Here is a 23,501-nt window from a genome sequence, read left to right as displayed (position 1 = left end):
CAGGCAGACCTGGTGCTGGAGCTCAGAGTGCTACACCTTGTAGACAAAAGGAAGTCAGCCGAGTGTCATGCTGAGTAAAGATGGAGAAAAAGACCTCAAAGCCCACCCCTACAGTGACACTTCCATCAGGTGTGGCCCAGATTAAAGGTGTCCACTGCAGTCTAGATTGGTGTGTGCTCCAGCCTCCAAGTCTGGATTAAAGGTGTGTGTCATCCAGCCTCCTCCAAGACCACACCTCCTAATAGCCCCATGAGCTTATGGGGGGCAAACACATTCAAACTACCACACCAGGGTTGTTATAATGGCTCTTAACCATCCCCAAGCTGAGTCTTAGATAACCCATGTGTATCAGTCTCTGTCTCTCTCTCTCTCGTTTCTCTATTGTGCTGTCTTCCTGACACCTGGGACTGGGTGACTCAACCTAAACATTCGTTTTCCTTCACTATCAAAAGCAACTCCAACATAAGTCTTTCCCAATTTCACAGAACAGTTTCTTCCTTTCAGAGAATTAAAATGGGAGATTTTATAAGAAAGGTACGCACGTGAGCATGTGAGCACACACACACACTAATATGCATTAATTCTCTAGTTATACCCTCAAAATTGTAGCCACAGCTTGAGAGATGGCTCAGGGGCAAAGAGCATGTTCTGCCTGCCCTTGCAGTGGGCGCTTGCTTGGCTCCCAGCGCTGACATCAGTTGACTTAAAACCACATGTGACTCCAGCTTCAAGGTATCTGGTGCCTGTGACACCAGGTGCACATATCTACACATAGCCATAATTAAAACTCTTCAAAAGTTGTAACCATATTCTCAAGACATGGAAATCATGGAACACACTACGAGTGAATATTCTGATGCTGACCCTAAGGCAGGTTACAGAAACAGAGATGGCAGAATTTAGGTACATTGAAGGTGGAGGAAGGTCATTTTAAAAAAGGAGGAGAAGCATACAAAGTGAGCTTATATCTTGTATCTCATCACCAGGGAAGCAGAAGCCAGAAGGTCAAGTTCAAGGCTGGCCCTAGCTACAAAGGTCCTGAGACACCATCTCAAACAGCCTAGAGAAAAGGACACAAGAAAGCACGCTGCAATGTCTAACTTTATTTGTTCAAGAGCTCCTAGTGCAAACATCAAACAAGTCTGGGTTTTGATCTGTGAGCTCATATCACATGTCAGGGGAGAAGCAAATTGTGACCTATTGACAAGGCTGAAGACTAAAGGTTCACGGTTAGTGACTTTCGAGGCTTGGGTTTTACAGCCTAGAACCTGGCAGTCACAGGTCTTTTAGGTCTTTCTGGATGTCCCACAGGGTGTCTGCACTCTTCCTGAGCTGAGCAACCTCATCATCTTTCAGCTTCTGGTTGATGACGCTGGTCAGTCCTCGGGCATTGAGGATGCATGGGAGGCTGAGGAAGACTTCGTTCTCAATGCCATACATCCCCTGTGAGAGCAACAAAAGCATTCAGACAAGGCATGAGGTCATGGTACAAATGATCAGCAGAGTTTTGTTGAATACAGATGACTGTAGATTTACTGAACACGTATTCTCCTATTTTTCATTTAACTGGTCCATATGTCCATATATCTTTGGGGTTTGAAATCATTTTCATATTAATAGACTATACAAACTTACACTGCAAAAAAAACTAGTTACAAGAAGGTAGTCAGTACTTAGTTTTTAAGTCAAATACTATTTTCTGCTTAAATACGCTTTGCTATATGAGTCTTTAAATGACTTTCAATGAGGTCCCTTAATGGATAACTTTCCATCAACTCATTTTTCTTTTCATTTTTATATTGTTTGTGCCTGGGGTGGCACATGCCTTTAATCCCAGCACTCAAAAGGCAGAAGTACACAGATCGTTGAAGCTAAACTATGCAGAGCAAGTTCCAGGACAGCCAGGGCTACACAGAGAAACTTGTCTTGAAAAACAAAACAACAACAAAAATTTTTGTGTGTGTTTGTGTCTGTGAGTTTATGTGTGCCAATGAGTACAGGTGTCTACAAAAGCCAGAAGAGGGCGTCAGATCCCCTGGAACTGGAGTGACAATACCATCAAGAGGTGCTGAGGAAGCAGTTTTAACTCGCTCTCAAATGTTCTTTAAATAAGGGAATTGATTATGGGTTCAATTTCCCTATATAACTAAAGGATTAATGTTAAGTTATCTTAATCTTTAAAACTATTAACCTCAAACATTTTTGTACATACACCAAAGTAGATAAAATAAAAACATTCTTCTCTAGGCACCCTAAAGAAGTCAACAGTTACTCAAATTGACCCATACTCGCTTTATAAACTGTCCATAGTACCCTAAGCCAAGCATCTGGTGCCATGCTGTACACATAACTACCTTTCTGTATGTGTGGGGATGCGTGTGTGCGTCGTGTTTCAGTGTGTGCATGTAGAAGTCAGAAGTTGGCAGCAGGTGTCTTCTTCGATGGCTCTTCACTTTACTCCCTTTTGAAATGACAGCTTGTCCATTCAGCTTCCCAGCCAGCTAGCTTACTTTTGGGGATCCCACTTACTTGCCATATTTTTTTTCCCATTCTTGGCACTGACATGTAGAAACAACTCACTTGCTACATACGCTGTTTTAATATAACTTTGCTTTTCTTGGATGGATTTTATTCCAACGAAGTAATGCAGTAAAGGTTCGTCTCAAACTTGCCATGTAGCTGAGGATGACTTTGAACTTCTGATCCTTTTGTCTCTACATCCTCAGTGCTCAGATCTGCACAACCACACCTGATTTCAGCAGAACTGGGAAACCAAACCTACATCCAGTCCCTGGCTTCCGGTTCTTTTGGCCTCTTTTGTATGTTTGCTTCATAGTTTTTGAATTAAACTAGATTTGCTACGTTATCGAGTGCTCCATGAAAGGCTGTCTATGGTTTATTACATAAGCTTAAAATGGACCTCCTATATGCTTATTTAATAGTACAGTAGAGGCAGGTTCTGAACAGAACTCACGGTTAATAGTGTTTATGGCACACAAGGAAGATTTCTCAGAAAACGTTATCAGATACTTTAGCTCCTACAAAGTTAAGTGCTCTTGCCTTAGACTTTGGTTGGGAAGAGATCAACTATGTTTATATAAACTGTAAATGCAGAAGTAACTGTGGTCTGAAGCTTCTTTGTCTTTCTCTAGATGAATCTCTTTATACAACATGAGACTAGACATGCTGCTACTTCTTTCCCCCAGCGGTTTCTCTCACCTTCACCATCGTAGACACAGGGTGAATCCGAGACAGGTTTTTCAACATGGACTCAATGAGGTCAGCCACACTTAGCCCAATGGCCCAGTTGGTATATCCTTTCAGCTTGATGACTTCATAGGCACTTAGGAAAAGAAACCATTTCAGAGATCATTGAACCTGTCACTGAATTGACACCTGCTCTGTCTCTAATGGTCATCTTGGCCAATTTCTAAATTTTTCCGGCTTTAGTTCCTCTTAGTAAAGGAGAACATACACTTGCTTTGTAAGATTTTTATGAGCATCAAGTGAATTAATGTACAAATAAAAGCTGTAAAAATGTAAGGACTACATGGCAGAGTGATACACAGGTATCAGTGAATATTTACAACGTCATGATGGTTATGAATGTTCACTCTTTTTTCAAGATTTTTTTAATGTATGCATGTGTACCATGCTTTGTATGTGCAGGTGGGTGCATGTGCACATGAGTGCCAGTATCCAGGGGCAGAGGTATCAGATGCCCCTAGAGCTGGAGTTATAGGCAATCATGAGTCACCCACTGTGGGTGCTGGGAACTTAACTCCAGTCCTTTACAGGAGCAGTACAAACCCTTGATTGATAAGTTATTTCTCCAGTCCCTAAAACCATACATTTCCCACCACCATTGATTTACAAAGAAATGTATTTCCAAATGTATTAATGAACTTAGGAAACAGTGAAAGACAAGACAAGCCATCACTCAAATGAGCAGTAACTTCATTCATAAAATCAAAGAATTGAAAAATCTAAGAAATTTTTAACCCATAGGTTTATCTTTACTACTCAGTCAAAATCTCCAAGAAGAGTCATTCTAAGTAAAATTTCCATATTCGAGGTAGCAATTTTTCTGCCAGAACTTTGCAAATAATAACACTGAACACTTGTCAGTGATAAAGCCCTGTATGTAATGTGTGGCTTCATTTCAACAAGTCTCCAGGGTCTTACGCTATACACAACTAACATGATTATCAATGACTATAACCTATACTTAATGCATCTAGGAGAAGAGGGGTGATAGATAACCCTGAAGGTTAAATGGCTTTCAGTATGATAGTCAGCTTGAGTATCGGAACCAGAAGAATCCAAGCCTGCATTTTTGACTGCATTTCAGAGTGATACATTGTTGGGGCAGAACAATCATGAAAGAGAATAGTTGGTAACCGAGAGGAATGGCTTTAGAAAACGAAATTAATGTGGGAGACTTTTTTAAGGGGGTGGGGTATGGTGAAGGGCAGTAAGACCAGTGCTACTTAAATACTTTCAGCAATTTGCCTGACTGTGTGTGCACGTGGTTATTTGACTAACAGGGTCCAGGTTTACCTTATTGGTTAACAGGTAACACAGTGAAGGCCCTCTCTCTAGGTAGTTCCATGTTGACTGCTACAGCTGGATTTGTATTGCAGCTTTCTCTAGATACCTGCACAGCAAATCTGACTGGTCTAAATTAATCCTGCCCACTTCTTAAAGAGACTCATCAGGGGAGGAGCTTCCTGAGCAGGCTGTCTGGAAACAGCTTAGAGTTTTACCTTCCAGGAGAGGACACGAACTCACCAAGGTGGGGTCATCTCTACTCACCTGTCCACCACCATCTTATGTACTTCCTTCCAGTTTTCACTGTCATTGTCCGTTCCCATTTCAGGGTTCAGCTCCTGAAGGGAGACTCCTGCCACATTCACCCCACTCCACACAGCCACTGTGAGAAAAACAAAACTTTCTTATCTCAGATCTCAACTCTGATGCAAATTAGCCCAACACTAGTTGGTACTATTCAGTGGCATCTGACGCTAGTAGAGTTTTCATCCCCTTTTGGGGGAGTATTTGTTCTAATACTTGGCTTCAACTAGTAACAAAACTGACCTTTTAAATAAATAAATATAACATGCATGTGTACATACACACATACATAACTTGTATGTATGTATGTATGTGTATGTATGTATGTACTTGTATGAGCATGTACAGGTGCCCAAGGAGTCCAGAAGAGAGAGCTGAAGCAACTGGGGCTGAAGTGACAGGCAGTTGTGAGTCACCTAATGTGGGTGCTATGAACTTGGTCCTCTGCCTTCTGCCTCAGCAGCGACTGCTCTTTGCTGAGCCATGCCTCCAGTCCCTACTACTGACCTTTTTCACTCTCAACATATGTGGTTCAAAACAGTCACTGTATAATTTACAGAGAACATAAATTTCTTTCCAAATCTCTAGGTTGGTAAGAATCACAAGAGATTATAGTTTGGGACCATCCTAAACTCTCAATTTTAGAAATATAAACTCCTCTACTGGGGATTGTTTGTTTGGTAACAAAAGCACGTTTCTTCTTAAGAAAAAAAAAGTTCTATGGTAATTATACCCAAATACAGTTATTATAAAAGCACACTAATATATAAATTAGGACCTCCATAATTTAGGGGAGAATGTCTACAAACAAACATAGGAACTGGACTTTGAAACCTCAGTCTCATACTCCAAAAGTGTGACTCACAGTATGAATGAGGGTTCAAGTACAGTTCAGTGCAATTACACAGAGACAGCAGCTAAACTGCTAGGGACCAAGTAAGACCCTCATGGTCCATGGTTTCTACTGCTTCAGGCCAACTAGACATCCTCATGGATTTTAAGGAACACCATGTGATGTGAGATTCCCCTCTGTATGCTGTGAATACCATTGGTGAATAAAAGAACTGCCTTGGCCTGTTGGTAGAGCAGAACTTAGGTAGGTGGAGAAAACAAATACGGAGTTTAACACAGTTTCTCACTGTTTGCTGGTGGTGTGCTGCAGCTCCTTAAAGAGAGGTTTTCCTGACTCAGTGGTAGCTGTGGTTTTGAAATGCAGTCTTTTTGGGCCATGCTTCTAGCATGACCTCTGGCTCTTTCAGGAGATCCAGCCGAGTAGCATTTAAATGGGGTCTGTGAGAAGAATGCTACAACTTGCTTTGTGGAGACATAGACCCACTGTGTGCCTAAAAATGGGGCTGTGAGCATGGCTCTCAGAGGTAGCAAACAGCTCCACCATGCTGGGCTGGGCAGGACAAGCAGGCAGTGCTGTATTTCCTCTAGCAATGGCGCCACTTATGTTTATAAGAAGGGCTTAACATTTTAAGAAGCAATTCTGTTCAAAAAAATAATTACAGATATACAATAAAGACAAATCAAGATGGAAAAGACCTCTAAATGAGACACAGTGTTTAAAAAATGTACATAGGCTTCGGAGAGAAAAAAAAAGAGTAAAGAGATAGTAAATGCAATATAAAAGAGTACAGATAGTAATAGATTAAAGGAGTAAAGATAATAAAATAAGTATTAAACTTGTAAGAAAAAGGTAACAGAGTAAAAATAAATAAGCCATGTAAAGATAAGATATACAAAGAGAGACGGATTGTGTATATTATTATGTTTTCTTTAAATTTTTTGACTGTGAATGAGCTAAGTACAGAGAGACATTTCATTGTATGGGCTGCTAAGCTGAACCAACATATATATTTTAAAAGTATCTTAAATTCAAAATATGCTTCTAAGGATATGTTGCTTTGGAAAAGAGGTTCTTCTTTTGTTTCCACAGAAAATGAGACTCTGAATTGCTTCCAAACTAATGTGGTTTGATGGACCAAGACCCACTAAAAGGTTGCCTTAAACAACCCTTAAAAATTATTTTGCCCAATAAACAGCAGAAAGCAGTTTAGAGAAGAATTGTGCCCATATTCCTAAATATTATTTATAAATGTTTGTTTACATTTAAAAGGGGATATGCTAGAGATTTGCATTGGTATTGATCTTGGTTTATTGATAAAATTTGAGGTCAATTTTGTTATATCTTGTGATTGTGTAGTTCATTTTAAAATGTAATGTATAATTAAGAAATAAAGGTTAATAGATAATCATCTATAATAGTCAAGATTGTAGTCATGTTAGATTTTCTAGATGGACAGTTATGTATTTCAGATGGGTAGGCATTCTTCAAACCTTTCAAAGACTACAGAATATGACATTTAAAATGTTTAAAATCTTAGGACTTTTATGACACATCTGCTCCTGGCAGCACCAATCTACTTCAAAAGGATAATGGGCATCAAAGAGGCTCCTTATGGAGTTTGTTAGCAATTTGGATAAGAAACTGCTCTTGCCTGGACTGCTTAATTGGACATGCAGGACCCACAGAAAAATGACTGCTAAACTTGCCTAAAGGTAAGACTGTCCTTTGGAGTTCTTGTTTCATGAAAGAGTCTGCCAGACATTCTGCAGGACACATAAAAAAGTGACTGGCAAACTGCCAATATAGCAGATCTATCTTTAAAATTTCCTGCTTTATGGAAAAGTCTGCTGGATACTATGGGTCTGTAGGCTAAACATGGATGCCCTAATGGTACAGAAGAACTTTGGGTGACTTTCCAGATAGTGAGATTTCTCTGTCAATTCTAGAGTTTTGGAAGTTGCTTTTAATGCACTTCCTGTTTACTTAGGTAATATGTCCTACTGGAGTCTTTGATGGAGTTAGAGAGTAGATAGTAATAATATAGCTTTCCTTAATTATGGTAAATGATAAAATAGATATAAATATTGTAACTCTAATTATTGCTTAATACCTGCTTTGTTATATGTTATTTTACTATGCTAAAGTTAAAATCTTCCTTCTTATTTAAACAAAAAAGGGGAGGTGATGTGGGATTTCCCTCTGTATGCTGCGAATACCATTGGTGAATAAAGGAACTGCCTTGGCCTGTTGTTAGGGCAGAACTTAGGTAGGTGGGGAAAACTAAACTGAATCCTGGAAGAAAGGAGGCAGAATCAGTGAGAAGCCATGGATCCATTAGAGGCAGATACACTGAAACATTGCTGGTAGACCACAACGTTGTTGTGATGCACAGATTAATAGAGATGGGTTAAATAAGATGTAAGAGTTAGCCAATAAGAGCTAGAGCTAATGGACCAAGCAGTGATGGAATTAATACAGTTTCTGTGTAATTATTTTGGTTTTGGGAGTCCGGAACAAACAAGTGGCCCTCTTCCAACAACCATGGATCTATCTAACTGTGCCCAAAAAAGAATGACTTTTCTCTCATTCTGTATAAATACAGGTCAATAAGGGAATAGGAAAAAAAACACTGCTCTAAGACAAAATCGACACACTAATAGACCAAAGTACTGCACACCCACGGGAAAACACGGCAGAGGCCCCAGAACCTGTGCAATATTTATCTGGAAACATAACCTTGAACTCTTCAGAAACAGACATGGATGGATATTTGTACTCCAATAATGTCAATATCATGAAGACACACAGATCAAGAACTGTTCCGGACTAAAGAAGACTCAGGAAACAGAATGAGATATGACCCAAGATGTCAGGATGGATCCAGATGGGGAAAAGGGCCCACAGGACATCAGAGGATGACATTTGCAAATGGCCCACCGGTTAAATATTGGCTCAGTGTTACATTTCCTGAATAATAAATAAAAGAAAAAAAGAACCCCCCCCCTAGGCTTTGATCCCAGCAATCTGGAGACAGAGGCAGGAGGATCAGAGTTTAAGGTTATCTTCTGATACTGGGAATTTTAGGCAAAACTGGACTGCATGAAAAACAATAGCAAAACCACAGAACAAAGTAAAGCATGAAGGAGGAGGGAAAGATAGAACAGAAGAAATCACAGATTCAAGGATTTAGGGAGAAAAAAACATGGTGAATATGATTTAATGGGGGACAGCAAACACAGTGAGGCAGGCAAGCTGGCTCAGCAGGTAAAGGTGTTTGTTGCCAAGACTGATGGCCTGAGTTTGATCCTTAATAACTTTGTGATAGGAGGAAAGCAACTCCCAAAGTTGTCCTTGGATTTCCACATGTGTGCAGATGTTCACACAGAGATGTTTTTAAAAATAGCTAGATGAAGTTGGGCATGGTGGCACATACCTCTATCCCCTGCACTAGAGAGGCAGGGGTAGATTTCTGTGAATTCAAAGCCTACCTGGTCTACATGGCAAATTCCAGGACAGCTACAGTGTAAAGTTCCATAGTAAGACCCTGTCTGTAAAACAACCAAAAATAAAAAAAAAAGATAGCAAGGTAGATGGATGCATGAATGGATGGATGGATGGAAGGATGGATGAATGGATGGATGGGTGGATGGATGAACAGATGATAGCAAAAGCAAACTGGAATAGAGTAAAAAATACAACTATACTATTTCTAAAATCTTTCTGAAATATAGCAAAGCATATAAAACTAAAATTTGAAATAAAAAAGAACAGTCTGCATAAGCTGGAAACACAAAGGAAATCATTTTTCTTACCGCTGGAGTCACCATGTTCGCCCAGAATCCACCCATGGCAACTGCTGGGATGAATGCCAAGCTTCTCAGCCATAAGGTAGCGAAACCGAGCAGAATCCAGGTTGCATCCACTTCCAATCACACGGTGCTTGGGTAACCCGCTTAGTTTCCAGGTGACATAAGTAAGAATATCCACTAGATATTTTAGAAAAAAGAAAGTAAATTTGAACTGCTGAACTAATTAGAAGGTATTCTGGCTTCTCCCTCTCCACATGCCCATCTCTCAGATGAGATATGATCTAAAAAAAGGTCTGTAACTTAACTTTTCAGACTCGGGTTCAGACAGATAAGAATGAAGCATTTGTAAAAAAAAATGTAAATATAAAAGACATAAAAACTGTGCACATGGATTATTATTTGACATAAGAATACCTAGGAACTTTACAAGTCAATGAACTTTACCATGAAAGAAAGAAAAAGGGCTGATTCAGCCTCACTGGGATGGCTTGAATAAGGAATCCCCTCCTGATGGAGGAGGGTCATCTTTCTATCTGTTGTTTCATTGGTTAAGTAATAAAGAAACTGCTTGGCCTCTGATAGGACAGAAAATTAGGTAGGCGGGGTAGACAGAACAGAATGCTGGGAGAAAGAAGCTGAGTCAGTCAGTCGCTATGATTCCCCCACCCGACACAGCAGCAGGTTAAGATCTTCCCTGGTAAGCCACCTCGTAGGCAACACAGATTATTAGAAATGGGTTAGATCAATATATAAGAGTGAGCCAATAAGAGGCTGGAACTAATGGGCCAGGCAGTGTTTAAAAGAATACAGTTTCCATGTAATTATTTCGGGTAAAGCTAGCCATGCGGGCGGCCGGGTGCCAGGAACATAGCCTGCCTCTCCTAATACTACACCCTCCCCCCCATTATAAGCATGCAGTTGAATGCTTAGTCACCAGGGAATGATACTACTTAAAAGGATCAGAAGAATCAGGAAGCGTGGTCTTGTTGGAGTAAGTATGGCCTTATTGGAATACGTGTGGCCTTGCTGGAGGAAGCACATCAGTAGGGCCCATGCCAGGCCCAGGCTCCCTTGCTCTGCCTATGGATCAGGATGTAGAACTCTCCGCTATTGCTGCAGCACCGTGTCTGCCTGTGGGCCGCCATGCTTCCTGCTATGACAATGGACTAAACCTCTGAAACTGTAAGTCAGCCCCAATTACATGCTTTATTTTGTTATGTGTTGCCTCGGTCATGGTGTCTCTAACAGCAACACGACACTGACGTACTCACTTAGATTGCCCCCAGTTCTAACAGTCTGTGGCTGTGGAGGCTGTCATCACAATCAATTGCCACTTCTAGGTTAGCAAGGGCTGCCAGGATGCATTTTCTTGAGTACAATATTGTCTGACAAGTTATCACGAAATTCATGTCATTACTGTCTCATGATTGGACAGCTGCTATGTAACCTTCACCCCTGTGCGGCACAGTGGTAAGACGTTTGCTGGGACACAGAAGGTAAAGGCTATGTTGGAAAGAAGTACACTGTCGGAAAAGAAGCCGACAGTGTATCTGGTTATCCCCCCTCCCCCACTGCACTCCTCTGTGCAGCCTGGCGAAGGTATTTTAAGCTCACTCTGACTGGATAATGCCTTTGTATGCCAACTTGAATACATCAGAAGTGGTCCCCCTAACAGACATGGTCCCCCACACACACACTCTGCAGAAGTGGTCCCACCTTGCAGAAGTGGTTTCCCCTACAGAAGTGATTTCCTCATGCAGAAGTGATTCCCCCCCTGCAGACATGGTTCCTCCTTCCAGGCAGAAGCGGTCCCCCACGCCGCAGACATTGTTCCCACCCTACAGAAGTTCCCTGAAGACTCAGACTTGGAAGGTTTACCATGGAAGTGATATAATTAGTGACGACTGAAACAGGACGTGGATATGGAATAATATGGCTAGCTTTCTGCCATTTCTATCCTACAATGACCTGGTGCACATGTTTACATACACGACTGAACCATCCAGGAAGCCCCAATCTAGACTCATAAAGAATGGAAATACAGAAATGGTCTCCTAACAGGTCCCAACTCCCAGTACTAAGGGAACTGCAGTGATCCCCAAGCTTCTTCACAATCCTCCAAGGAAGGGTCAGACACAGCGCTACCATTTTATCAGCATTCTGTGTATGCGCACCATCATGCAGTAACATAAATGATAAACTACAGACCAAAGATGTGTGACACTGACCTGAGCGGGGACACAGCTCAACGGGAGAATACTTACCTACCATGTAGTTCAATCCCCCGTGCACCCCCAAACAAGTGTGTTTGTGTGTGCATGTGTGTGTGTGTGTGTGCGTGTGACAGAGATGGAACTTTAGCCATTTGTTATGGCACATGATAAAGTAAAATTTACTTTCAAAACCTTAAATTGTTTTTAGAAAACGTTCTTTTTATAAACAGAAAGAAAAAGCTAAGGCAAGAAAATGTCAAACAAAAACCAGCTCGGCCATTTCAAAATCACTTTCTTTGCAAGATGGTGACAGAAAAACAATTGATACCAGGTTCTACAAGCTGATTCTGTTTTTAGAAAGTTTTAGTTATTTTTCTTTTATGTGTGTTTATATACCTATATGTCCATATGCCGCATGCAGAGGCCAGAAAAGGGCATCAGATCCCCCAGAACTAGAGTTACAGATGGTTGTGAGCCAACATGTGGGTGATGGGAATTGAATCTGGGTCCTCTGCAAAGGCAGCTGCGGGCTCTTAACTACCAAGTCATTCTCTCCAAGCCCCTTTGGGAGATGTGACTATTTTGTCGCTTGTCCTGATTTATCAATTCAAATGAATGGCTCGGTGGCAACTTGGTGGTGTAGATTTTGCTTTGTGAACCCACTCTAACTTTTACCCTGGTCTGATGGCCCAGCAGAAGCTGTAAACAATGGCATCGTATAATTTTTATTACTAGGCTAAAAGAGGTGGTATCGGGGACTGGAGTGTGTTATATACGGCGTATGCACACAAGAGCACACACATTCCTGTGCGAGTGTGAAGGCCAAAGGTCTATGAGTCTTTTTCAGTTACTCCCTGTCTTATTAACTAATCCAGAGTTGGCCATTTGGGTAGGATGTCTGGCCAATGAGTGCCAGGCAATCACCTGTTGCCATCTCCCTGGCACTGAAATTAAAACTGTGTGTCCCCAAGCATGGCATTTTACCTGGTTGCTATAGATCCAAACCCAGGTCCTTACACTTTCATAACATATACTTTGCAGGGTCATTGCCCAGCTCCATCCTTACAGCATTAACAAATGCCTTCCAGCTCTACAGCACACAATGGATGAAACAAAAAGATGAAACCCCACCATACAAAACTCACATTTTTAAACATTTGGCCTGGGATGGAGCCATCTGTTTTGCAAACACCATCTTTCTGCACCAGTAACAGAAGACATGAACCAACTCTGCCAGTAAGCGAACCCAAAACAAAGTCCCCAAAGGCGAAGCAGACAGAACAGAACCAGACAGGCCACTGTCACAGTTAAAGCCCCGCGTTAGTACCTGGGTTGGACACCACAATGATGGTGCAGTCAGGGCTGTACTTGACGATCTGAGGAATAATGAACTTGAACACATTGACATTTCTCTGCACCAGGTTGAGTCGACTCTCTCCCTCCTGCTGACGGACTCCTGCGGTCACCACCACGATCTTAGAATTGGCTGTCACGGAGTAATCTTGAAGAGATATGGCAAGAGAAGGAACTTTAAATTCAACTCCTGGGCCAAACAGGCCATCTATGGCATGCTCTGGAAGCTTCACCATGCATAAGCCTCCAGAACTTACACGAGTTAAAGTTTCTGTATTAAAAGACTGTGGTTTAAAAAGGTATGTGTATGTGTGTGTGTGTGTGTGGGTGTGGGTGTGTAGATGAGGGCATCAGGTCCTCTGAAGCTGGAGTGGCAGGTGGTTGTGAGCTGCCCACACAAGCAGTGTGGACCGAACCTATGTCCTCTGGAAGAGTAGCACACCGTAGTCAACTATACACTAGGCCAATCCTCCAGCCCCTATTTAAAGGTTTTCAGAGCTGGGTGGTGGTGCACGGCTTTAATCCCAGCACTCGGGAGGTAGAGGTAGGTGGATCTCTGTGAGTTTGAGGCCTGCCTGGTCTACAAGAGCTAGTTCCAGGACAGGCTCCAAAGCTACAGAGAAACCCTGTCTCAAAACAAACAAACAAGAAAGAAAAAAGGATTTTCAGGTTCAAACTTCTGCAGCTGCATTTTTTTCTTCCCTGAGAGACAATGAGGCAACCCCACTTTAAAACTGGCAAATAATGAACCAGGGAAATGCCTAAAAGTATGTCTGTGGCTAAGAAGTCCATTGGATTTCCATGAACAGCTGAAACATGTCAGTGAGCCCACAGCCCAGCAGACAGGCTTTCCACAATCACCATGAAATTATGGTTTTGCATATTCCTGTTAGTAACACACAAGGCAAATCAAACTCAATTTTAAGTTTCTCTTTAGCCATATAATGCTACTGATATCTATAAAGGAAAAGAAACTGTTAAGTTTGGATTGGAAATCAAATTTTGATTTCTAATATTCCATGTACCAAGGGATGGGACACACTTCTAATGCCAGCACTCAGGAGGTTGTACCAGGAGGATTGCCATGAATTCAAGGCCAGTATGAGTTACACACCTATGTATTATACATATACATACACATGTCTACAGTATGTAAAGGCGTGCATGTACGCATGTTTAAGAGAGTCTCACTTGTAGGGGTGTGGTCGATTAATAACCAGACCAGCTCAATACAAAAGATTTAGTTTTTAATAATTGAGGAAAAAGGGAAAACTTACATGACTAAAGATCCCGTGAACTCCATGAGCGCAGGGAACCAAAGAGAGAGTGGGGAGCGCACCTGCAAGATTTATCTGTATTCTTTGGCCTTAGGGCAACACCCCCCCCCCAAGACAGAATGTGATTGGCTGAGCTTCCCCATCCCTCACTATGCAGCCCTGTCTGGCTTGGAACTCATTATGTAGACCAGGCTGGCCTAGAACTGCTTGCCTGTGCCTCCTGAGTGCTGGGATTATAGATGTGTGCCACCATACCGGGTTGTCACATATTTGTTAGGGAAGATTATTTATGTTCTAGTGGTATTAATTTTCGTAGAATATTTTATTTTTCTGCTAAGGAAGTGTTGATGCAATCAGCAAATTCCAACACAACAGCTCATTCCCATCACTAATGCAGAAGATTAACAGTCTTTTCCCATAAGATGCAAGGACTGGTCTTATCTCCTCCTTACGACTGTGTTCTGAAGGTGGAATGACAAACCCAACCACCTGACCCAGGACTCTGAATGCTACATAAGTAACAGCCATTAAGTAGCTTCTTCCAAGGGAGCTGAGGAACGAGGGAACAATTCTGGGACAAAGGAAATGCAGATTACTTGAAAACAGATATTATGTATAATCATTCTGGGGTTTTATTATTTTTTAAAAGGTAAAGATGATTAAAAAAAAAGAAAAGAAAACACACAAATTTTACTTCAGAAAACAAACTGTGCTGCTGAGCACAGTCCTGCACACCTATAATCCTGGCAGCTAGGAGAGGCTAGCCTCAAGTGCATAGTGAGTTCAAGGCAACCTGGAGTCCATGAGCTCTGTTTCAAGCAAGCGAAATGAACAAGAACCATGTGTTTGTAAAGTAAAGCTGACAAAGATGACTTCTGGTATGTGGCACACAGGACCACATTCTACAGGGATTCTCAAAGACAGAACGTATTCACATGCTGTGTGCATCTAAAGCAAAATCTCCAGAAAACGGATGTCTAGAAACTAATGCAAAAAGGTTGGCATGTCTGAGGCCAATTCAGACAGTAAACAACACAGCACATCACAGCCTGAGATTCTCTACTGGTGATATGGCCACAGTAGAAATGGAGAAGAATCTCATTTTTAATGACTATACATTCTACAAGAAGTAGAATTGAGAACAAATTTTAAATTAAATAGGGGACTATTTCTAGGTAGATGGAAATTTTGTAGTAAATGAAATTACTAAAACAGATCATGAGTGTTTTGTTGTTAGCCATTATTAAAACAATCACTCCACAATTGCAACTTTTTCTAGTTTAAAAAAATAGTTTTAACTGGGTGGTGGTGGCGTACATCTTTAATCCTAGCCCACAGGAGGCACAGGCAGGTGGATTTGTGAGTTCAAGGCTATCCTGGTTTACAGAACCAGTTCTAAGAAATCCTGTCTCAAAACAAAACCCAAATAACAACAAAACCCGAAAAACAAACAAACAAAATTTAGGATAGAGTATAACTCAGGAAACGTTGGGCACTTGCTCCGCATCCAGCAAGGCCCTGGGCATCATCACCACAGGTAGTAATAGCAATAAATTAAAAGTAAATGATAAGTTTGTCATGGTGGAGGGTACATCCCAACCATCTATCCATTATAAAATTTCTTTCACATAAGATCCCTTGTAGCATGCAAAGAAACTACCTACCTTTATCCGCCACGATTTTGGAAGTCTGAAGAAACAAGCTCCCGTGCTGCAGATCCATCATCTCTCCTTTGAGCTTGTCTTCCAGGACATCCACAAGGGCAAGTTCATCAGCTAGGGACTAGAAACACAAAAGCAGGCGTTCGTTCCTATCATGGTTTGAGTATGAAGTCTCCCACAGTCTGTGTGTTCTGAACACGTAGCTCCAGCTAGCAGAGCTGTCTGTGTAAAATAGAACCTTGAGGACACGAAGCTTCACTGGACAAGGGGGTCTCTGGGGATGGGCTTGGGGTCCACATTATAGCTGGCTTAACTTCCCACCTTATCTTTGCATCCTGATCTACAGAGATATAAATAAACATGCCTTCTCTGCCATGATTGTCTGTGGGGGAAAGTAACACACCTTCTCATCTGAATTGCTCACCAAGGGTTTGAGTATAAAAATAGCACCCTAAGTTACACAAGGAAGGTTTAGGACCAATATATCCTAAAGAAGTCTTTTACAAATGGCTAAGCACCCAATGTCTAAAATCCTCAACTTTGGTGTTTGGTCTTCAATGACAATTCAAGAGAAATTACAAAGATTCCTCGTGAAAGTTAAGTTGGTTCATTAAAAGACACACTGCCTACACATTATGTACATATATGAACATATATATATATATGAACAAATGTGTACATATATGAACACGCACATATCTATGAGAAAGACAAAGACAGATGATAGATAAAGATTGACTCAGAACAACATTAGAAGTGTGTTTTGATGTCATCATAGTTCAGAGGGCTTATGGGAGGGTGATCGATTTAAATCTCCAAAGGTGAGTTCACATTGGAGTTGAATGTGGTTGAACCCTAGAATGCTTAACTTGTCAGGAAGGGCAGTCAAGTCTTAGGATAAAGAGCCAATCCTCGGGAACCAATACCTAAGCACGGGGAGAGACGACAGCTCTGTATCAAATATGGACACAAACTTTTATATACCTTCTTACTTATACGTGTTTGGAAAACTTTTAAAGACAACTGTTCTTCTGTATGCAGCATCTAAGAGCCCACAACATCCTCATTTTCATTTTCTAGTTCTAAATTAGCACCTTCTCACTTAATAATAACCTAATAGATTCTGTAACCACATCCAGCACCAGCAATTCCAATCGTCTTTTAGTAACAGTACAACACAAGCTAGTGCTTATGTCAGAAAGCACACCACAGGATGTCAGTGCCTCTGCGGCAGTGGGTGTAGAGAATTAGCTTTGAAGTGCATGTTTAGCTGAAGGAAGCAGGAGAGTCAGCACCTAAAAAAACAACCAAAGCGCTGAATATAGCCGACTGTGTGTGCTGCACACCCTCCACAAGCAGAGATACACAAAGAGATGCATGGCCAAGGACTGATGCTGCGCATGACTCAAATCTCTCTACCTACATCTCCACAGCTCATGCATTTACTGTGACTATAAATAAACTATTAAGGAGCAAGACCAGTTGGAAGCCAAGAATGCTAATGTAGAAATCTTTTTAATCTCAAGAGGAATGTATGTAGTTATGAATTCTGCCTCTTAGTTAATAAATGGCTCATATCAATGGGTTGGTATTTGATACCAGCAATTTTATATTCAAGTTCTGGTTAAGTATGAGATTTTTATGGGAGGAAAAGATATAACTTTTTAAATAATTAACAAATGGGGAAGTACCATTCGCTAATTTTCATTTTTGAGCTTGTCCTAGCCTAGGGATATGTATTAAGATATTCTGAGCAGCCGCAGTGGGCTGCAGGACCCAGGGCTACAGTTCTCTCCCATGTCCTGTGCTGCTGTGGCACTGGGTGGGTTATTCACATTAAATAAGTACATTATTTTGTGGTGCTGAGGAACTGAATCCAAGGCCCTGTGTGCTGCAGGAATGCTCTCTATCTGAGCATATGTTATCTCTATGGTCAACTTTAGAGTCTTTTGTCAGATACGTGGAGGGATAGCCATATGTACAGTTCACGTGACAATGGACAGGTGACATTATTTCTCTTGTCTCAGTTACTTCGTCTCAAAACAAGGAAAAGAAAAATTCTCTGTGAGGAGGATGTAATGTTATGGGCCAAGAATTACAGCATCTGGAAGGTTGAGCTGATGCAGAACTGTCATGAGATTGAGGCCAGCCTGGTTTGAAGGAGACCCCACAGTAAAACAGCAGCATCTACCCTCCCCCCAACACACACACAAAAGTTTTTTTTAATTTAATCTATCAATTGTTTAGAATAAAGCAGTTTACTAGCATTGGCATGCACTTTTTTTTTAAATGTAAGCTCAACTGTTTTTGTTCTGACTAAAGAGTGAACACTCAATTAAGACAATTTACAACCCCTATAATTCAGAAGACTATCACATATCATAGGTATCTAGCCAATTAAAAGCAGCTAGAAAAAACAAGCAAAAGGGCACAGTACACACTGATCAGTTCTTTGATAACTATTTCTCAGTTAAAAGATTCACAATTTGATCCTTTAGAATTTAAAATTTACACACTGGAGAGATGGCTCTGTGGTTAATGGCACAAGCTATTCTTGGAAAGGAACCAGTTTTGACTTCCAGCACTCACACAGTGGCTCACATCCATCTGTAACTTCAGTTCCAGAGGATCTAATACCCTCTCCTGGCCTTCTCAAGCATGAATGCACATACATTCAGGCAAGCACTCATACACAAAAAATAAATAAGAAAAAGTGTGGGGTCAGGTCTTGCGGCACATACCTCTAATCCCAGCATTCAGGACGTGGAAGCAGGAGGGACCACGACTTTGAAACCAGTGTGGGATACACATAGAATCTCAAAAGCAATGAAAATAAAAAGTGCTGGGAACGCACCCAGGAACTGAGCTGTAGAATGCTCATCTAGCATACAAAAGAGTTCCTGTGCTCAGTCCCCAACAAAACAACAACAACCCATTAAACTTCACAAACAGAAGGAATATGCTTGGTCAGAGGTACTCAGGAAGCCTCCGCACAAAGAGTCAGTGTACTCTGTGGCGGGGGAGGTGCTGATTGCAAGCATTGCTTCTCTCTTCCTACATGTAAGGACGCTCTCAGAACCAGCAAGGCCTCAAAGTCACTAAAGTCAGAGAAGCATGGAAAGAAACAGTGATGTGAACCACAAGGGCTATCTGTAAGCACAACCAAGAGTCTAGGCAGGTGGACGGTGAAAGGAATAGTAAGTCTGGAGACACAAAGTCAGCCTTAAAACTGATGCCGAGAGCTGTGGACGGCAATGATTATGTAAGAATTTGTCCTGTTCTTAGAAGACATGCTGGGGGGCTTAGAAAGCTTCATCTCATCAAGATATTCTCAAATGCTTTAGGAAACTCATAGTACATACATGATACATATACACATACATACATATATACATACATACACATACGTATAAGTATACATACATATACACATACACACATACGTATATGTATACATACATATACACATACATATATATACATACATACATATACGTATATGTATACATACACACATGCATACATATATACATACATACGCATACGTATATGTAAACATACATATATACATACACATACGTACGTGCATACATACATATATACATACACATACGTACATGTATACATACATATATACATATACACATACATACATATGTACACACATACATATATACGCACATACACATACGTATATGTATACGTATATATACATATACATACGTATATGTATACAGACACATACACATATACATACATACACATACATATATGTATACATACATACACATACGTATATATACATACATACACATACGTATATGTATACATACATATATACATACATATTTACATAATGGAGGAGGTTAGAGAGGTGAAAGGAAGGAGAGGGAGGAGAAGAGGGGGGGAGAAGACGGCAAAAAGCAGAGGGCTGGCAAATCTGAACGATGCATACATGGAAATGCTGATTTATTAAGATAAATTTTACAAATTTTCTGTTTTAAGTTTGAAATTATTTCTAAATAAAGCCATAGGTTTAAGATTTGAGACTTGTAAGACATTCTTTCAACAAGCCACTCTACAAAAATCCCCTAAGAAGAGAAAGCAGAGACCACGGCATCTGAGTTTCCCAGTCACTCATTCAACCACAGGTCCCAGTTTATCACCATAGAAATGAGGCAAGTTACCATTCTGTCCTCCTGATGTGACACCCACCCAATGGGTTAATCACAAAGAAGTCCCCAGAAAGCATACACCAAAGAGGATGCCCCGAAACCGACCTGGACCGGTAGGAAAAAGTCAAAGGCTTGCGAGACAGAGAAAAAGAGGCATGGTAAGGATATAAAATGTTTGTCTTGGATTGAGGCAAAACCAGCTACAACAGATGTGATTTTGACAACATGGAGAATTTTAAATATGAATTTATGATGGGGGACACCACACTGCTATAGCAGTGTCAAGAAATCCCTGGGTCACACAGAGTGACCAGAACCCTCTGGTAGTGTACAAGTACTGAAAGATAAGTAAGCGTGACCTCCGAAGTTACTTCAGATTGCTGAGGGTTGTCTTCCTGCAGCATGCATGACCTCTATTGCTCTTAAAACATACCTTTCCCAGAATGCTGATAGCACAGGCCATTCCAACTTGTCCAACACCTACAACAGTAATTTTATTGTTCGGGGTAGCTGCTTCCTCTTCCGCGACTGGGGCAATGAGCTTTTCCTTAAGGGTTGCCATGTTGCCTACAAGAAAAAGGTGATCAATGCATTTTCCAGGAGTGAAATCTGAGTAAGAAACAGCCTAAAACGACAGAGCTTCAATACCAGAGTAAAGTGCAGCGCAACAAGGAATCTCAGGGTGGTCTAAACACAGAATGCATTTGCGGGAACCACATCACACCTAATGGACGATTTAAACACAGGAAAATTCTCTAGGAGCTTAAAATAAAAGTTCTTCCCCTGGGCAGAGGACTCCAAGCAGGCAATTAAGTTGCCATCATCACTCCTATGGCCTTTTTTGTTATAATCGCTCATTACTGGCTAAAGGGTAGGGACATTTGTACTTAAATAAGCTAGTTCTTTCTATTGTCCCTATAAGAAATTTATATACCACCGTGTTAACCGGCTAACTTATATTTATAGCTTTTCATGAGCCAACAGAAATGATTATAATTCCCATTATAAATAATTACTTTCACTCCGGGATGGCAAAGTCTGAGTTTTGTGCTTTAAATCTCATGAAACATTCACTGCCTCCTCACAAGTTTCTCCTTCAGGAGCAAGTATCAAATTTAGTAACCTATGCTGATTACTTTGTTGCTCTCTAGCTTAGCTTATCACAGCTGAGGTCCTGGTCATCCTCCTGTTCATAGCCCATCCTGTTCTTCCTACAGCCGTTTTCACTTTTAACCCCTGAAGAGCTAAGTGGCAAAACCTGGCTTTGCTAACTGCTGTGTGAAGACCCCTTAGTTGTCCTGAAGGAAGTAGCTGGAGTCAATCACGACTATTGTAGTCTGTAGCTTGTTAGTTCATTTTAAACCGTTTCTCCAAACTGTACCACTTCAGGGGTTATTTTGCCTGAGAGAATCACGTTTGCAGCTTCCTGGTGTACACAAAGACAAGTGCCTCCAAAGGGCTGGGACAAGGCACTTAAAGCGAATTCAAACAGACCCTGTATTTTAAGCGGCTTCAACAGAGCGGCTGACTTTCTCCAGTAAGAAAAGCACAGCCTCCCCAACCCCTGCCCACACCAAGTTTATTTTTGTTAGTTGGCTTAAAATCTGTTAGGTAGGTTCCAGAAAGCATTAGGAAGGCCTGGAATCCCAGCATTTAGGAGAGGAGGCAGGAGGATCAGGGGAGGTCAAGGTCAGACTCCATCACACAGTCACACAGTGAAATCTTGAGATTCCTGAGAGCCTGTCGTGTGTGTGTGTGTGTGTGTGTGTGTGTGTGTGTGTGTGTGAATTCAGAAAGGGAAAGCAGAAGCTTTCTCCAGCTGGGCTGTCCTGAAAACATCTTAAATTGGTTTGGGTAATTTCAAAAGCGACACTGTTGAAGATCCAGCAAGCACAGGCAGACTCAGCTGTGTAGAGAAAAGTACACATTCTCCTCCCAGCTCCCAACAGTGGTAGAAAATAATAAGGAAACGGTAAGCATTGTAACAGGCCTGGCGTCAAATCAGAGAAGTGACTGTAGGGAGAGATAAATTGGAACAAAAAAAACACGCCAGTCTCAGTGTCCCCCACATCCCACATCCCCTCCTCTGCGTCAGGGACTAAGATCCTCTCCGTAGAGGATCTTTCTGTGTTAACTGTTAAAGCCCAGGTTTTTCCTCTAATTCCCCCAGGTTGGGGCTCACTAGGTTTGCGGCCCACAAGCCACCTTTCCTGTGCAAAGCAGGTCGCGAGGGAGGCAGCAGCGCGCACATCTCGGATAAAGTCTCCGGAGGCAAGTCTAGGCCTAGCACACTGAACGCAAGAAGTAAACAAAACCTTAGTGCACCTAAGAGGCACAGCAAGCGCAGGTACCCGGCTGCGGGGAGCGGGGGGAGGGGGGGGCGAGTGGGGGCAGCGTGAGCCGGGGATGAAGCCGGACGTTTAGGACTGAACTTTGCTTTATCCCCATTCCTACAATCGCAGGGAACTTAATCCATCACTAGGTGCAAGGCCTTCTAACCTTCACAGGACCCACTTGTCCCGCCGGATTCCCTGGCACTATGGCGCGTGCCCCCAGCCTGCACCCCAGCAGGTGAGTGATGCGTCCGCCACCTGCCGACCAAGGACTTGGTGGGACTAGGTTCACTTACGCTTGTACAAGTCTCTCCCCCCGATAGCACACAGGCCTGGGAATAGCCTGCAGGATGCAGATCGAGCCCAGAGTTCAGCCCCAGCCTCCTGCCCACCTCTGCTCCCTGGGCTGGACGCCAAAAACCGCCAGGCAGAAAGAGGCTGGAGCTGAGATGCTCAGAGGCAAAGGCCCCAGAAGATGGATGTGTCCTAGCTCCTTCCTCCTGTTCCGCCAAACAATTACGCCTCTTCGCTCCCTACCCCCAACATACACCCTGCTGTTCTGTGAGTCAGGCTTTAGGGTCCTGGGTCAAACCTACCGGACAAGAAGAGACTGTGCCTCGCGCTGAGGAAGGAAAACCACCGCAAAGTCAGCAGACTGCACCGCCGAGCCTAGATCTGCAAGGAGGAGGAGGTGGAGGAGGCGGGGCCGCTGTCCTCCAGCCTCCTAGCTTTCTCTATTGTGATTGGAAACCCGAGCTGGGTCTACCACTCCCCTCGGCTCGCTCAATCCCCTTCAAGGACAAGGCTGCAGTAAGCACACGCTCTCCCCCGCTCCCTCTCTAAAAGTTGGAGGTCACCTTCTGGCAGCCGCAGCATTCTCCCAGCTTGAGGTCTGGCTCTCACTGTGGCAATCGTCGCCTAAACCTGCCTCTCAGGCCTTTCTGGATCTTCCCCATCTTGCGCAAATAGAAAT

The 23,501-nt window shown here is 42.1% G+C and overlaps 2 protein-coding genes across 2 annotated transcripts in view; one reads left to right on the top strand and one right to left on the bottom strand.

Moving 5' to 3' along the window:
* Positions 1-23,501, top strand: part of Slco1b3 (solute carrier organic anion transporter family member 1B3) — a 1,042,880-nt gene that overhangs the window by 813,462 nt on the left and 205,917 nt on the right. The window lies entirely within an intron of this gene.
* Positions 1,084-23,361, bottom strand: Ldhb (lactate dehydrogenase B). The gene is made up of 8 exons (XM_075982357.1): positions 23,125-23,361; positions 20,629-20,762; positions 16,024-16,141; positions 13,057-13,230; positions 9,520-9,693; positions 4,816-4,933; positions 3,220-3,343; positions 1,084-1,443 (listed from the first exon to the last, which is right to left on the bottom strand). The coding sequence occupies exons 2-8, from the start codon at positions 20,755-20,757 to the stop codon at positions 1,276-1,278; spliced, it is 1,005 nt and encodes a 334-aa protein (XP_075838472.1). The 5' UTR covers positions 20,758-20,762; positions 23,125-23,361; the 3' UTR covers positions 1,084-1,275.

Source organism: Microtus pennsylvanicus, chromosome 8 (genome assembly GCF_037038515.1).
Source record: "Microtus pennsylvanicus isolate mMicPen1 chromosome 8, mMicPen1.hap1, whole genome shotgun sequence".
Taxonomy (NCBI): Eukaryota; Metazoa; Chordata; class Mammalia; order Rodentia; family Cricetidae; genus Microtus; species Microtus pennsylvanicus.
The sequence above is the reverse complement of the archived record's forward strand: the minus strand, read 5'-3'. Positions and strand labels throughout refer to the sequence as shown.